Raw genomic sequence first — 15,009 nt, 5'->3', positions numbered from 1 at the left:
TCTACACCGGTTCAGGGGACCCCTTAGCCCTGCTCTGGCGCGAAACTGGACAAAGGAAAGGGGAGTGACCACTCCCCTGACCTGCACCTCCCCTGGGAGGTGTCCAGAGCTCCTCCAGTGTGCTCCAGACCTCTGCCATCTTGGAAACAGAGGTGCTGCTGGCACACTGGACTGCTTTGAGTGGCCAGTGCCACCAGGTGACGTCAGAGACTCCTTCTGATAGGCTCCTTCAGGTGTTAGTAGCCTATCCTCTCTCCTAGGTAGCCAAACCCTCTTTTCTGGCTATTTAGGGTCTCTGTCTCTGGGGAAACTTTAGATAACGAATGCACGAGCTCAGCCGAGTTCCTCTGCATCTCTCTCTTCACCTTCTGATAAGGAATCGACTGCTGACCGTGCTGGAAGTCTGCAAACCTGCAACATAGTAGCAAAGACGACTACTGCAACTCTGTAACGCTGATCCTGCCGCCTTCTCGACTGTTTTCCTGCTTGTGCATGCTGTGGGGGTAGTCTGCCTCCTCTCTGCACCAGAAGCTCCGAAGAAATCTCCCGTGGGTCGACGGAATCTTCCCCCTGCAACCGCAGGCACCAAAAAGCTGCATTACCGGTCCCTTGGGTCTCCTCTCAGCACGACGAGCGAGGTCCCTTGAATCCAGCGACTCTGTCCAAGTGACCCCCACAGTCCAGTGACTCTTCAGTCCAAGTTTGGTGGAGGTAAGTCCTTGCCTCACCTCGCTGGGCTGCATTGCTGGGAACCGCGACTTTTGCAGCTACTCCGGCCCCTGTGCACTTCCGGCGGAAATCCTTTGTGCACAGCCAAGCCTGGGTCCACGGCACTCTAACCTGCATTGCACGACTTTCTAAGTTGGTCTCCGGCGACGTGGGACTCCTTTGTGCAACTTCGGCGAGCACCGTTTCACGCATCCTCGTAGTGTCTGTTTCTGGCACTTCTCCGGGTGCTACCTGCCTCAGAGAGGGCTCCTTGTCTTGCTCGACGTCCCCTCTCTCTGCTGGTCCAATTTGCGACCTCCTGGTCCCTCCAGGGCCACAGCAGCGTCCAAAAACGCTAACCGCACGATTTGCAGCTAGCAAGGCTTGTTGGCGTTCTTTCGGCGGGAAAACACTTCTGCACGACTCTCCACGGCGAGAGGGATCCGTCCACCAAAGGGGAAGTCTCTAGCCCTTTTCGTTCCTGCAGAAACCTCAGCTTCTTCTGTCCAGTAGAAGCTTCTTTGCACCCGCAGCTGGCATTTCCTGGGCATCTGCCCATCTCCGACTTGCTTGTGACTTTTGGACTTGGTCCCCTTGTTCCACAGGTACCCTAGATTGGAAATCCACAGTTGTTGCATTGTTGGTTTGTGTCTTTCCTGCATTATTCCTCTAACACGACTTCTTTGTCCTTAGGGGAACTTTAGTGCACTTTGCACTCACTTTTCAGGGTCTTGGGGAGGGTTATTTTTCTAACTCTCACTATTTTCTAATAGTCCCAGCGACCCTCTACAAGGTCACATAGGTTTGGGGTCCATTCGTGGTTCGCATTCCACTTTTGGAGTATATGGTTTGTGTTGCCCCTATCCCTATGTTTCCCCCTTGCATCCTATTGTAACTATACATTGTTTGCACTGTTTTCTAAGACTATACTGCATATTTTTGCTATTGTGTGTATATATATCTTGTGTATATTTCCTATCCTCTCACTGAGGGTACACTCTAAGATACTTTGGCATATTGTCATAAAAAATAAAGTACCTTTATTTTTAGTATAACTGTGTATTGTGTTTTCTTATGATATTGTGCATATGACACTAGGTGGTACTGTAGTAGCTTCACACGTCTCCTAGTTCAGCCTAAGCTGCTCTGCTAAGCTACCATTATCTATCAGCCTAAGCTGCTAGACACCCTATACACTAATAAGGGATAACTGGGCCTGGTGCAAGGTGCAAGTACCCCTTGGTACTCACTACAAGCCAGTCCAGCCTCCTACACAGTTGTACCCTGGGCACAAGTAGCAAATAACCTTAAACCCCTGAAAAGTCTGACAAACCATGTAGTCTTCCATTTCAACAGGGAGGGTGGTAAAAAGGTTTTCACATAAATCAGTATTTAACTCGCCTAGTATGTTTCAGTAAACCTTCCACTTCAACTGAAGGTCTACATAGTTTGGAAATTAGGAGAGTGTTGCACTTCTCCAGGAGAAATCCAAATGGACTACAAGGCCTAAGCAGCTTTTCATTAACTTTGAACTAGGTCGTACAGATGTAGTGACTGTGAAACAGTTGATCTCTTGATGGATTGTGGATTGCATCTCCTTATATGGTCAACTGACAAATAAACCTCTATTTACTAAAAACAGGAGAGAGCAGCTATACTACCTCCTATTTGCAAGTTATTCTGTTAGTGGAAATTTGTAGCTCGGCTTCTTGGAAATATCTCCATACTTTAACAAGACACTATTGCTTCGACTAGCACAAAAGCTGATTTTGTTGTGGATCAAGACCATCAATAATATTTTTACCTAACTTCTCATTACTGTTAAGAGCCTGGAGTAGATTTCGTCTCTACCCCTTACCACAAGTTGTCGGGTTAAGGATTTGCATGCTATTGTAGTCTAAACTTCATTAGGATCAAGATCATAGATTCAGAAAAATGGTTGAAGAAAGAATGCAAGGTCAGTTTACAACTGCCGGTAGAAACAATAATGGGATTTGGAAACCTTTGAACTTGGAGGCATAGGTTGCCTTTTTTCCTTAAATATGTCAATACGAAGTCGGACAAACCTTTTTTTCTTCTTTAATTATTTTTAATTTTAAGTATGATACTGCCGAGCTTTTTTTTAATTATTATTATTTTTATTTTTTACATGGACTGGGCTTGGAATTGTGTTAGTTCCAGAATCTAAAATCAACCAGAATGGCCTTTGGAAAGTCCTGTATAGCATTTATTATGCTGGTTTTGCACCAGACTTGGATTTAACTATATGGTTTCAATGTTATGGGGTACCCTGCATGCAGTAGGGAATTACTGTGACCTTCAGGACCTTAATGAAGATCACTACGATAGATACAAGTAAGTAACTATTTCTTTTGAGTGATTACAACCTAGTCATTCCGACTTCCACAGTGCATTGTCAGAAACATGTCAACGTTTTAGAATGTGGACAAGTTTAATTGTGAATTTCCTACTTTAGTCAGCAGTGCTTGCCCCTAAAGATTTGAACTGTCAACAGAAATGTTCTTTTTAGTACCTGCAGGTCGAGTGCTATTTTAGAAGCTACAGATATCAATATTTGAACCATTTGCGTGGAACAATTGAGTCCAGACCTGTTAACAATGATGGGTTCATTTTACTTCTAAACTTATTGTTCAATAGCACGTGAAGTAATTGATGTGCAGAAACAACAATTTACAGTTGTGATCTTCCTCTAAAATAAAATGGATTGCTTGTGCCGTTGTTTTTTAAATAAATAAAACGGACTGTCCTTTGAAACCATTGCTTGATATGCTGACTTTTATTTTTGAAGGTTTTGTGGGCAAAATCAGTCAGATGCCAGTGATTTTGACACCATTACATTTTGATCGGGATACCTTACAAAAACAGCCTTCCTGTCAAAGATCTGTTGTGATCCGAACCTTTATCACAAGTGACTTTATGACTGGTGTACCAGCAACTCCAGGGATTGAGATTCCGGAAGAGGTACATTTTTTGTTTCAAAATAATCTTTTGCTAAAGCTGCTGCTTTCGTCTGTCATAGTTGAGTCTGTTCATCTGCTTTTCAAACTACAGTTTTCATCCTTGATGACGAGCTACTAACTACTTGATTTGTGTAAGATGGTGTTCCAGTAAAAACGTTGTCCTATAAGATTAATACTCACCCTCTTCTGCAGTAATGAAAATAGATTTGAAGCTTTAAAATTGCAAACAGCACCAGTTAAGAAGACCGTTTCTATTGAGATGATGGATGCCTTTGCAGACCTTAAGTATATCTGCTCTTCATTGTGACTTTGCACGACCAAGTTATTCACATTCCTATATATGTAACAGCGCACAATTAGAGATATTCTGTTATCCCAGCCTCTAGAATAATGACTTTCCTTAAGTGTTTCTCGCCCCCATCCCCCCAATGTGAAATATACGGATCTACTAAGGAAATGTATATTCACTTTTGACAGCTGAACCTGCCTTTTTTATGCTACCTGTGCCTTTTCCAGCCCACACACTTTTTCTAGGTAGTAAAAATAAATTCATTCATTTCATTGTTTTATAAAGTCAGCTCTGCAAAGTTGGCACCTTTTGTTGCTGTCGAGTGGTAAAAGAGGGACCTCAGTTAGTTATGAATAAGTGCACTTATTTTACCCCATACTGGAAGAGTACAAATATAATACTGTGGTCCGTACGGTGGAAGTATAAGCCTAAACTCCCACGGCAAAGGAAAGGTAGGATCCTATTTCAACTAAATAAAGGTAATACTTATAGAATAAATCAAATATTCTCGAGTCAATGTACCACCATCAATCAGTACTTCAAGAATTTGCATTTAAAAACAGTAAAAATTGAATAGGGAAAAAAATATATATATTTTAAATTAAATCAGTTAAATTAGGTGCTCCTATCGAGTGTTGGCGCAGTGAGGTGGTAAATTGGTGAACTTAAAGTGCAGCAGTGATATTTAGAAATCTATACAGTTATGAGACGTGGCTGTAGAAGTATGATTTTTCAACATGCACATTTTTGATAGTCTTGAATACTTTGAAATATTAAATATAACAGTACAAATTAGGTTAGTTGTAGACTTTGTAACCCTAGCCGTATCTGAATTACAAATGGGTCATCATCAGGACAGATAAGAGTTGTAAGAAGCACCAACAGGTCACTAATCCGATATTCATGTGTATATATGTATCATCACAGTCAAAAAACCAAAAGGATCCTCAAATGAAGTCATGGTAGCACAGTGATCTAAAGTCAACTTATAGGGTGTCTATTGTACTGGAAAACACAGCGCAACCTAGTTACGAACGCATCCACCATGCCGTGAAAGAATGCACATCTCTCAAATATAAATAACCAGCCTCCATCTCATCGAGGCATGGATGTAGGGTAACAACTCCTTCCTTGTCTACAGCAAAACTTTGGCAGCATGGCTTCTGAGCTAGTGCCGAAGCTGGGGCAAAGTCACAGAAGCACAGCTCACCAATGCCCTCAACCAGTCCCTCCCACCAGACGCAGTGGATGCTAATAAAGCCACAAGCAACCTGCACCGCTGGCTTTCAAACTCAACAGTGTAGCCTCTCCCCCGCACCCCCCCTCACACACACACTCACACTGCAAAATAAATCAACAGGGACTCGACAAAGCAAAACATCCAAGTGGTTTACGCCAGACCTACAGGAATCCAAGCACACCTGCAGACAATTGGAACGTAAATGGAGGTTCAGCAAATCCACAGAAGACCGCACAGCCTACAAAAATGCTGTTACCACGCACCACCAGAACATCAGAGAAGCCAAAAAAAAGCATCCTTTCAAGTGTGCCTCAACACCAGCACTTACAACAGCAAAGAACTCTTTACCATTGTCAAGAGTTCACAAACCCCAGGGCAGACACCTCATCCCTCCCTACCAAGTTCTCTGCAGCAACATCGCCACCTTCTTTAACTGTAAGATTTAGGACATCTACGAAGGATTCAGGAACCAAAGCCGCCTGCACCGCCTACCACTACCGACCTAGCCCCCCACCATATACTGAGCTTCTGGACCCCCATCACCATGGAGGGCACCCAAAGACTGATGAACTCCATCCACTCGGGAGAAACTCTCAGATCTATGCCCTCATCATGTCTTCAAACTGGCCAGTGCCACCATAGCTCCGGAACTCTGCTGAACCATCATACTATCCTTCAAGACCGCCACATTACCCTCAGACTGGAAACACCAAAATCAGTCTGCTTCTCAAGAAACCCACCACAGACCCAAGGGAGCTGAAGAACTACAGACCCACCTCTCTACTCACTTTCCCAGCCAAGCTAACAGAGAAAGCCACCAACCAGAAACTCACTGAATTCCTCGAGATACACCGTTTCCTAGACCCTTCCCAATCTGCATTCACAAGCAACCACAGCACCGAAACTGCACTCCTAGCAGCCACCGACGACATACACATCATACTGGACCACGGAGGCACAGCTGCACTCATCCTCCTCGACCTTTCCGCTGCATTTGACAGCGTCTTCCACTCCACCCTTTGCGATAGACTACACGATGCCGGCATCCGAGACAAAGCCCTGAACTGAATCCGTTTCTTCCTCACCGGAAGTACACAGAGTCAGACTACCACCGTTCATATTAGAACCTAAAGGCACTTGCTGCGGAGTGCCCCTAGGATCCTCACTCAGCCCAAAGCTTTTCAATGTCTACTTGGTCTGCACGCTAAGATCACCAATTAATACGAGCCAAACAGTCTCCTATGCCGATGACACCCAACTGATCCTCTCCCTGTCCAAGGACTCTGCACAAACCAAGAGGAATTTCCACAACAGAATGAGAGCAGTTGCCACCTGGATGGAGGCCAGCTGCTTCAAGCTTAACTCGGTCAAGACAGATATCCTCGTGATCGGCTCCACCCCTTCTAACTGGAACGACTCCTGGTGGCTCACCACTCTGGGTAACACCCCCACTGATAATGCGTGCAACCTGGGCATCCTCCTGGACTCCTCTTTATCGATGACCCACCAAGTTAACGCGGTCATCTCATCTAGCTTCCACACCCTCCATCTCCTGTGGAAGATTTTCAAATGGATTGCCCCCGACACGAGGAAGACTGTCACCCACGCACTCATCACCAGCAAAATGGAATACGGCAACTCCCTCTATGCTGGCATTACCAAGAACCTTCAAGGCTACAAAGAGTCCAGAATGCTGCAGACAGATTCATCCTGGACATCCCCCTTTGCAGCTGAATTTCCTCCCACCTCGGAGACTAATACTGGCTCTCAGTCAACAAGCGCATCACATACAGACTAAAGATCCACACCTTCAAGGCACTGCACAACATAGGACCAATATACCTCAACCACCGCCTCACCTTTTACGTACCCAACAGACGTCTCTGCTTCTCCCAGCTCGCCCTTGTAGTCGTCCCCAGTATCCAGGAAAGTACAGCAGGAGGAAGATCCTTCTCCTACTTAGCAACCCGGATATAGAACACCATTCTCCATGGAAGCTTAATGTACTTCTTTCACGCCTTATGTAAGATCCCTTCTAACCCATACATAAGGCCTCTCTCCAACACTTATCTTGTAAAAACACATCCCTGGTGGCCATCACATCTGTCGGCAGTTAGTGAAATCCAGGCAACTCTGTAGGTGGGGGGGGGGGGGGGGTGTTCACACAAACTATGCACCGTATTTCATTCACACAAAGTAGTCATGGAGACTCACCAGAAATTCCCTTCCTAAGGTGGTTTCGGACTTCCATATCACCTAAACAACCTCTTTGCTAAAAAAAAAAATCAGAATCCCTCTACTCCAGCGGAAAGATCTTTCCATTCCCTGGATGTATAACAAATTCTTAAATTCTACCTTGACAAGACATGAAGCTTCCGCAAATCAGACCAATTGTTTATCAACTATGGTCCCCTCCGTACAGGCTTAACCACCTCTAAGCAATCTATTTTGCGATGGATAGTCTCATGTATTTTACTGTCCTATCAAAAAACGTACAAAGCACTTCCTGCTAGACCAAAAGCACATTATACTAGAGGGAAAGCAGCTACTGCTGCTTTGCTGCGCAATATTCCTATCACAGAGATTTGCAAAGCAGCATACTGGATATCAGTTCACACATTCACTAAACGCTACTGCCTAGATTCTGGTGCTAGAGCAAACGCTTAAGTAGTGCAGGCTTGCTTTAGAAACCTATTTGATTAAATGTTCTAGTTCATTCTGTCTCTCCTCCTGCTCGCTGTAGGGATGGGCTTGCTATTCTATTCAGTGCTTTTGACTATACATGAAAATCCCCTATGAGAGAAGGAACAGTTTCTTACTTGTAACTCTAGTTCTCTCGTAGGGGAATTTCCATGATAAGTCATAAGCAACCCTCCCTCCTACCCGGTGTAATAGACAGAGGTCTGTGCCTCTACATAGGTCTCACATCGCCTTCAAAAAGAACTGAAGCAACTGCCACCAGCTGTGCTTGATGGGATACTTGTGGTCTGAGTTCTCAAAGGCACTGTTTCTCTTTTAGTCTTAGAATAGCAACTTATGGGGCTACCTTGCCCTCCTCTCCTTCATCTCTATTTAGCAAAAGTGGTTTGTGAGGGAGATTCAGTCTGTTTACAAATTGCTCTTAAATTATAATGTGCTGGCCCTTTTTTGATTTAAGATGGAGTTCAGCCAGCGTACCCTATGTACAAAGGCTGCATTATTTGTCTCTTAAGTGTCTTTACAGGGCTTCCTGAAGAAAGGTGAAAACATCCACTTAAGATATTTTAAAGAAGTGCTGAGGGATCACCACACGTGGATGGGACTAGTCAGTGCTTATGACTTACCCTGGAAAATCCACTATGAGAGAACTGGAGTTACAGGTAAACTGTTCCTTCTGTTTTTCTAACCTGGTGGGGAATGTTTTTGTGTGGCATTTTTACTGTTTGAAATGTTGCACAAATACTTTCCACATTGCATCTTAAGTTAAGACTGGCTGTTCTGTGCCAAGCTACCAGAGAGTGAGCACAGGTTAATTTAGGGTGTGTTTGTGACTTACCGTGACTTGGATTGTGGTTTCTGTTTGATCAGGGTGCATAACTCTGTCAACCAGAGACCAATTTCTAACACACCTGTTTGCTTTCTACTCCCGCTGCAACTTGGCACCTCCCCTGACACCTACACTGCTCACCATTAGCTTCATCCAATATTCCATCGTGAAGCACCTCACAAGCACCCCAGTACTTTGGTTGTAGCTCACATCTGGATCATACAAACTGGTGCCAGGAGGGGCCCAATGATCTAGCATTCCATATTATAGGTGGTTGAGCACATTTTGTCGTGATTGTAAGAGTAACCATGACTTCTTACTCTACTGGCAAAATACAGTGTTTTGCATCAGTACTTTTTGCGTGTGTTTCCCTTCTATTGGAGCCATCTTCAATACAGTCAGCTTTAGGCCTTCCCTGCAACACAAACCCAGCACGTTCAGGCTATGGTCCCGACATTCCAACCTCAGTCCTGGATCTGGGTGCGAGTGGCTCTGAGACTTCTGTTCCTCTGGCTTCCTGCATCCTGTTCATAAATTATGCCAGGTGGCTTATACGTGCTCTACAATGCTACCTCAAGTATCAGTGGCTCTGTCTCGAGGGTAGCCTGTTGGATTCCATCTAGGTTTTAGTGCAGACTGCAAAAGATCTTAAGTGCTGGCTCAACTGTAGTTAGACCATTGTGGCAGACCCGTTCTTCCCACTCCAACCAGAGCGGACAGTGGTGCAGACGCATCACTGTTGGGATGGGCAGGTCATCTTGGAGATTTGGAAATCAGAGGACTCTAGCTTCCAGCACGGATCTGTCGCCACATCAGTCTGTTGGAGCTTTAGCCCATCTGTGTGGCACTGACAACCAACTTACCATCTATCAAAGGGAGGGTGGTTCAGGTTATCACTGACAACACCAACACCACATGGCACTGCAATAGGCAGGGTTGGGTGGGCTCATGGCTCCTGTGTCTGGACACACTTCATCTCTGGAGCAGGCTGGGATACCAGGGCACCTTCCTGGTCACGAACCACCACGCAGGAACCTTCAATTCCATGGTGGACGAACTCAGCCAGCAGCACCTGTGGTTCAAGCATGGCATTTACATCTGAAGGTGGCACAGGGCATCTTCCAGCAGTGGAGAGAACCCCAGCTCAATATTTTTGCCTCCATCAATAATGCACAATGTCAGAACTTTTCCTTTCTGTAGGGTTCCTGAAAGGCTTTATCTCAGAGATGCATTCCAGATAAAGTGAGCACTGGGACTCCTGTATGCCTTTCCACCACAGCCTTTCCTGCGCAGACTTTGGAGAAGATAAGGAATGACTAGTGCCCCTGGATTGGGCAAGATGAGTTTGCTATCCAGACCTCTTGGGTATGATCCTCTATCCCTGTTGGGTCTACCACTTTGAAAGAACTTCCTGTTGAAGCTCCAAGGAAGGATCCTTCAGCCGAACCAGCACAATCTGCACCTCAATGCTTGCTGGTTAACCGGTTGCAGTTAACTGCATTTGATCTTCTTCTGAAGTTGTCCTGGCTGTCAGGCATCTTTCTACTATGTCTGCCTACAACGGGAGTGGGGATATGTTTGCAGCTTTCTGTGGCATGCGTGATACTGATCCATTGCAGGCCAAGCTTTCTGATAGACTTCTGTTCATTTTATCTCTGTCCAGCAAGAACTGACATTGGGAATCCATTAAAGGTTATTGTTGGCCTTTTTACATTTAAGTGGCCAATCGTCTGTGTTCCGATTTCTAAAAGGTTTGGCTCATTTATTTCCTCTAAAACCTGTTGTGATGCTACATTAGTATCTTAATTTAGTCCTCACTTTCTTCATGTGCACACCATTTGAATTAGTCCACAACATCTCCTGACTTTGAAGATTGTGATTCTGATTGTGAGGACTTTAGAGGTTCGTATAGTGAGTGAACTTCAAGCTCTTGACATAGCTGCCTTATACCACTGTTCGCCCCAGATAGTGGTGTCGAACATTAGGATGGCTGTTTTGTCAAAAGTCTTGTCTGCTTTCCATGTTGAGCAATCCATCATTCTCCCAACGTCCTGTGTTCGCCTTATCCCTCGAAAAAGGAGAAGAGATGCAATTGACCTGACCCTGGAAGAGTTTTAAGCTTTTAGTCAATCATATTAAAGTCCATAGATTCCTCACCACCCTCATATCTCCCTATTCTTATTTCCCATATACAAAGTTTCCAATTTCAGAATCTGCCTGCAGGTGCCTCTAAATATTGTTGGTCTCTGCACCTGAGGGTGTCAACAGAGTTGAAAAAGAAACTGACATTGACAAACAGAGGTGGCGCTTATATGCAGCTCCCTCTTCACTTCAGGTACTGAACAAAGTCAACACAGAACTGCAAGACGATACCTACTGGACGCAGGAGCATTGCTGATCAAATCTTTCAGATCCAGGCCAGATGACACCTGTGGAAACTGAGGTTAGCTCGAGAATCCACTATTAAGAACATTACTAAATGTAAGTAACTTGTTCTTCAGGGTATCCCACTATAGAAGATATTTCATTGAAGACATTGCAAACAGCTTGAGTGGTACCCTGACCAAGAAGCTTAACCTCCAGCCATTTACAGTGATGATCAACATTAATGCAGTTCTAGATTCATTTGATAATTTATTAAATGGTCCTGCAAAACTGAACACTAACATTTGCCAGGCAGTGCATAACCACGTGATAATGGTGAGGGAAGTACACTTGGGCCCCACTTAAGAATTGCAAAGTACTGGAGAAGATTTACAGGCATGGTATATTTTCATGTGGATTTACCACACTGTAATGATAAATTCACCTAGGACTGTACATCTATGTGTTAAACCCTTTGGCATGTTTAATTACTGCATAGGGCTTGTTTTTCTGGCTCTAAAACTACACATAATTCACCATTCCAGTGATTGTTTTGTAAACACCACTTGCTTTGAGCAGGTGGTAAATGTATGGAGGGACTGGTGCACGGTGTGGAACATTAGAGGAGGGGGAATGGAAGATTTCCTAGCTGGGGAGAAGCATTGCATGCTTCCCCCTGTTAAAAACAAAAATTGGAACAAGACTAGCCTATTTTACTGGCTCAAACAAATGTGGTCTTGTTCTTCCACTCCTGTAAAACCAGTGCCAGGAACTGAAGATCAGAGTGCTCTTGTATCCAGAGGAGCAGGTGCTGCATATCAACCAGCTAGAATTGTGAGTGGTTCACCTTGCACTCAAGGCCTTCTTCTCCTCAATTGTAGGTCGGCATCCAACTCTAGATGGACAACACAACTATAATGTGAACAAACAAGGAGGAGTGGGGTCTCACATTCTTTGTTGGAAGGCTCTGAGACTGGTTTCGGGAGGGCACCACCAACCCCTAGCAATGTATTTGAATGTTAAAGGTTGCAGCCTGAGCCAACGTTATCTTGCCGATCAAGAGAACCGTTTTCTGCTGGAGATAGACAGGATATCTTCCCTCAGTGGGTCACTCCTCGGGTGGACGGATTCACTTCTTCAGAAAATGCTCAGTGGCAGCAATTCTGCACCATCCCATATCTGTCAAGGGGAGCCTTGTAGTTAGGGGAATGCGTTTTCATTGATGGGTAACTTTCCACTGCGTTATGCTCTTTATTGGGTTCTGATGAAGATTTGCCAAGACCATGCCCAAGTTATTATTATAACCCCAGATTGGCTGAGAAGAGTGGTGTACAAAGACCTTCTGTCCTTCTCGACATGTCCTTTTCTCCACCTGCCATTCTGGCCAGACATTCTCTCCCAGCCAGGGGGACGGTTCTGTGTCCCAATCTCTGAGGCCTCCACCTTCTTGCCTGATGATTCAGCAAGAACAATTGAGATCCTTGTAGCTGCCAGCAGAGGTGGTAGACATTGTCTACACGTTGTCCCTGCATTAGGTCAGTATACTCCAGCTGATGGGCAACTGTGTTGCTTGGTGTGCAGACAAGCGTGGATCCCATTGCAGGGCAAGCTGTACCAAGTGCTGCAGTTCATGCTTTCCCTAGCTGAAAGAGGATGTGCCATTGGCACTTTGAAGGGCTTATTTAGTCACCTTCCTCTGTCTGCCGACCATCCATTCCTGTTGAGATCTCGAATTGTCTTAACTTTTCTTAAAGGCCTGACTATCTTTTATTCCTCCCATTGCTTTTGATGTTCCTCAGTGGGACTTGAATTTGGCTCTTATTTTCTTGATAAGGGACTCTGTTTAAGACCCTACACAGTTGTATTCTTCACACGTTGACCCCCAAGACGGTATTTTTGGTTACCATCATATCTAGTAGATGGGTCAGTGAGTTGCAGGACCTGATCTGTTGTCCCCGGTGCCCTGCCTTCTTTCCAGACACATTTGTGTTGCAAACCAGGTCTACTTTCCTTCCCAAGATGATCACTCCATTTCACCTGGCCCAATCCAGTACCCTCACAACCTTCTACCCTCCTGAGAAATCTGCAAGTCGATATACTATCCACCACAAACATAATTACCGCAGGCAAGTAACTCTTATTGCCCCAGGTTCCTGTCAGAGTATAATTAGGCATACCCTTGCTTTAGCTCACATTGAGTGGCGGCAGATGACAGTAGTCAGTCTTCCTCCTAATATCAAATTTGTCAGAGTCTGGCCACTGCAGGAGATTGCCACCTGAAGATTGAGCTCCCTGGCGCAAGAGAACCTCGTGGGTGCGGTGCAGACCTCGAAACATCTAAAGCCGTGGGGAGGTCGACCCCTTCAGCGGGCGGTCACCAGTATTTGGACTCCCCTGCAAACTGCACCACACGTCTGATCCCCACGGCATGGGAGTACTCAGTTTCTTTCCAGAACACTCATGTAGCCGGGTGTCTCTGAATCAGAGCGGGCCACACAGACGAGGAGTAGCCCACGATCTGGCCCTGCTGACTGCAAAGGCTGCAACACATCAACCTGCATTGGGTAACTAGGGCACAGCACAACAACCACTGCACCCTACACCTCCCACTGTGCTCTGGGGGCCAGGGCTGGCCCATTATGTGTGCCTGGCTTGGGCGGCTTATAGGCTCCACATATGCAGCCCAGTTGGGCCCATTTGAAGAATGATTGGAGCGAACCTCCATCCAGCTTTAAGGCTGAAGTGGCCACAACCTTTCTCCCTACATCAGGGCAGGGGGATGGGGCCCACATGTTGGGGTGAGTGGCGCAGGGCTGGGCTAGCTAGCCTGGGTGGCCTCATCACCCCTTTGCCCCACTGGGGAATTATCCTACCCTGTGGCTGATAGCGGTCCTGTTTCTCCATCCACAGAGTGTCAGAGACCCCCTCCCCTAAAGAAGGCCGAGACCACAGTTAGGCACAATGCGGTCTAGGGCCAGGTCACCACCTTGGGTTCTCTGACCTGCTCTGGAGTATAGGACTGTCATTTTTAGCCCCCACACTTTGTACTCTCGGGCACCACCTGGAACCATGCTTGCCCTCCTCCTACCCCCATCTCTGCTCTTCTGATCCAGGGGGGGACACAGTGCGGCCTGGTTGGAGGCCTCAAATCAACTTGGGAGAGCGCGGAGTGCCATCTTAGCCACACACCTGGGCTCTCCCTCTCTGTGGCGACGCCTCGACCCTCTGACCTATTGGAGTGAGGAGTTCTCCCTTCTGATAACCGCAGGGGCCGAGCGGTGCAACCTGCTGACCTGTGGGGTCTGATGGAGAGATCTGCTTAGGCATGGAATCTGGGGCTGGTGGGGATGTTGACCTCTGCATACCTGGCAGTTGTAAAACCATTGACTCCACCCTCACTTCTTACCAGGGCCCCCGTTCTTCCTGGGACTGCAGCAATCCGTGCCTCTCCTAGGGTGTTCTTGGGCCCTCTTAAGCGCTCTCTGAATCTTGGGCTGTGCCCAGGCACCTTCTTGACCTCGCCTGACTCTGTGTGCACACACCAGCTAGCTGCACAGTAGTGCTGTCCCACCCCAACCCCCTTGTCTTGGTCCCCTGGGCCAGACTGATGAGACAAAGCCCTTAGTCCTGGGCTCATGGCCATTTCTCCTGGGGCAGCTCCGGAGGGTGTGGCTGCATTCTTTAGACTTATGAGTCCTTGAAACGACACATCAAAACAGCTCGCACGACCGCTGAGCCAGATCCTAGAGCAGCAAGATAAGTGCAGTCACCCCAAACTCACATGATTGGGGATGTGATAAATGTTGCTCCCCTCTGAAACCTGGCTGCCCAAGGACTGAAGCATCTTCGCTGCCTCGACTGGTGCTGCATACCTGAGCTGCTGCCTGTCTGCACATACTGC

The 15,009-nt window shown here is 46.2% G+C and overlaps 1 protein-coding gene across 2 annotated transcripts in view; it reads left to right on the top strand.

The window, feature by feature from the left end:
* Positions 1-15,009, top strand: part of GMPS (guanine monophosphate synthase) — a 529,284-nt gene that overhangs the window by 483,567 nt on the left and 30,708 nt on the right. For both annotated transcript variants that reach the window (XM_069213299.1, XM_069213300.1), the window contains one exon: positions 3,518-3,690. In XM_069213299.1, coding sequence (XP_069069400.1) covers positions 3,518-3,690 — 173 coding nt within the window. The remainder of the gene's footprint in view (positions 1-3,517; positions 3,691-15,009) is intronic.

The sequence above is a fragment of the Pleurodeles waltl genome, chromosome 11, assembly GCF_031143425.1.
Source record: "Pleurodeles waltl isolate 20211129_DDA chromosome 11, aPleWal1.hap1.20221129, whole genome shotgun sequence".
Classification (NCBI taxonomy): domain Eukaryota; kingdom Metazoa; phylum Chordata; class Amphibia; order Caudata; family Salamandridae; genus Pleurodeles; species Pleurodeles waltl.
This window is presented reverse-complemented; position numbering and strand designations above follow the sequence as displayed.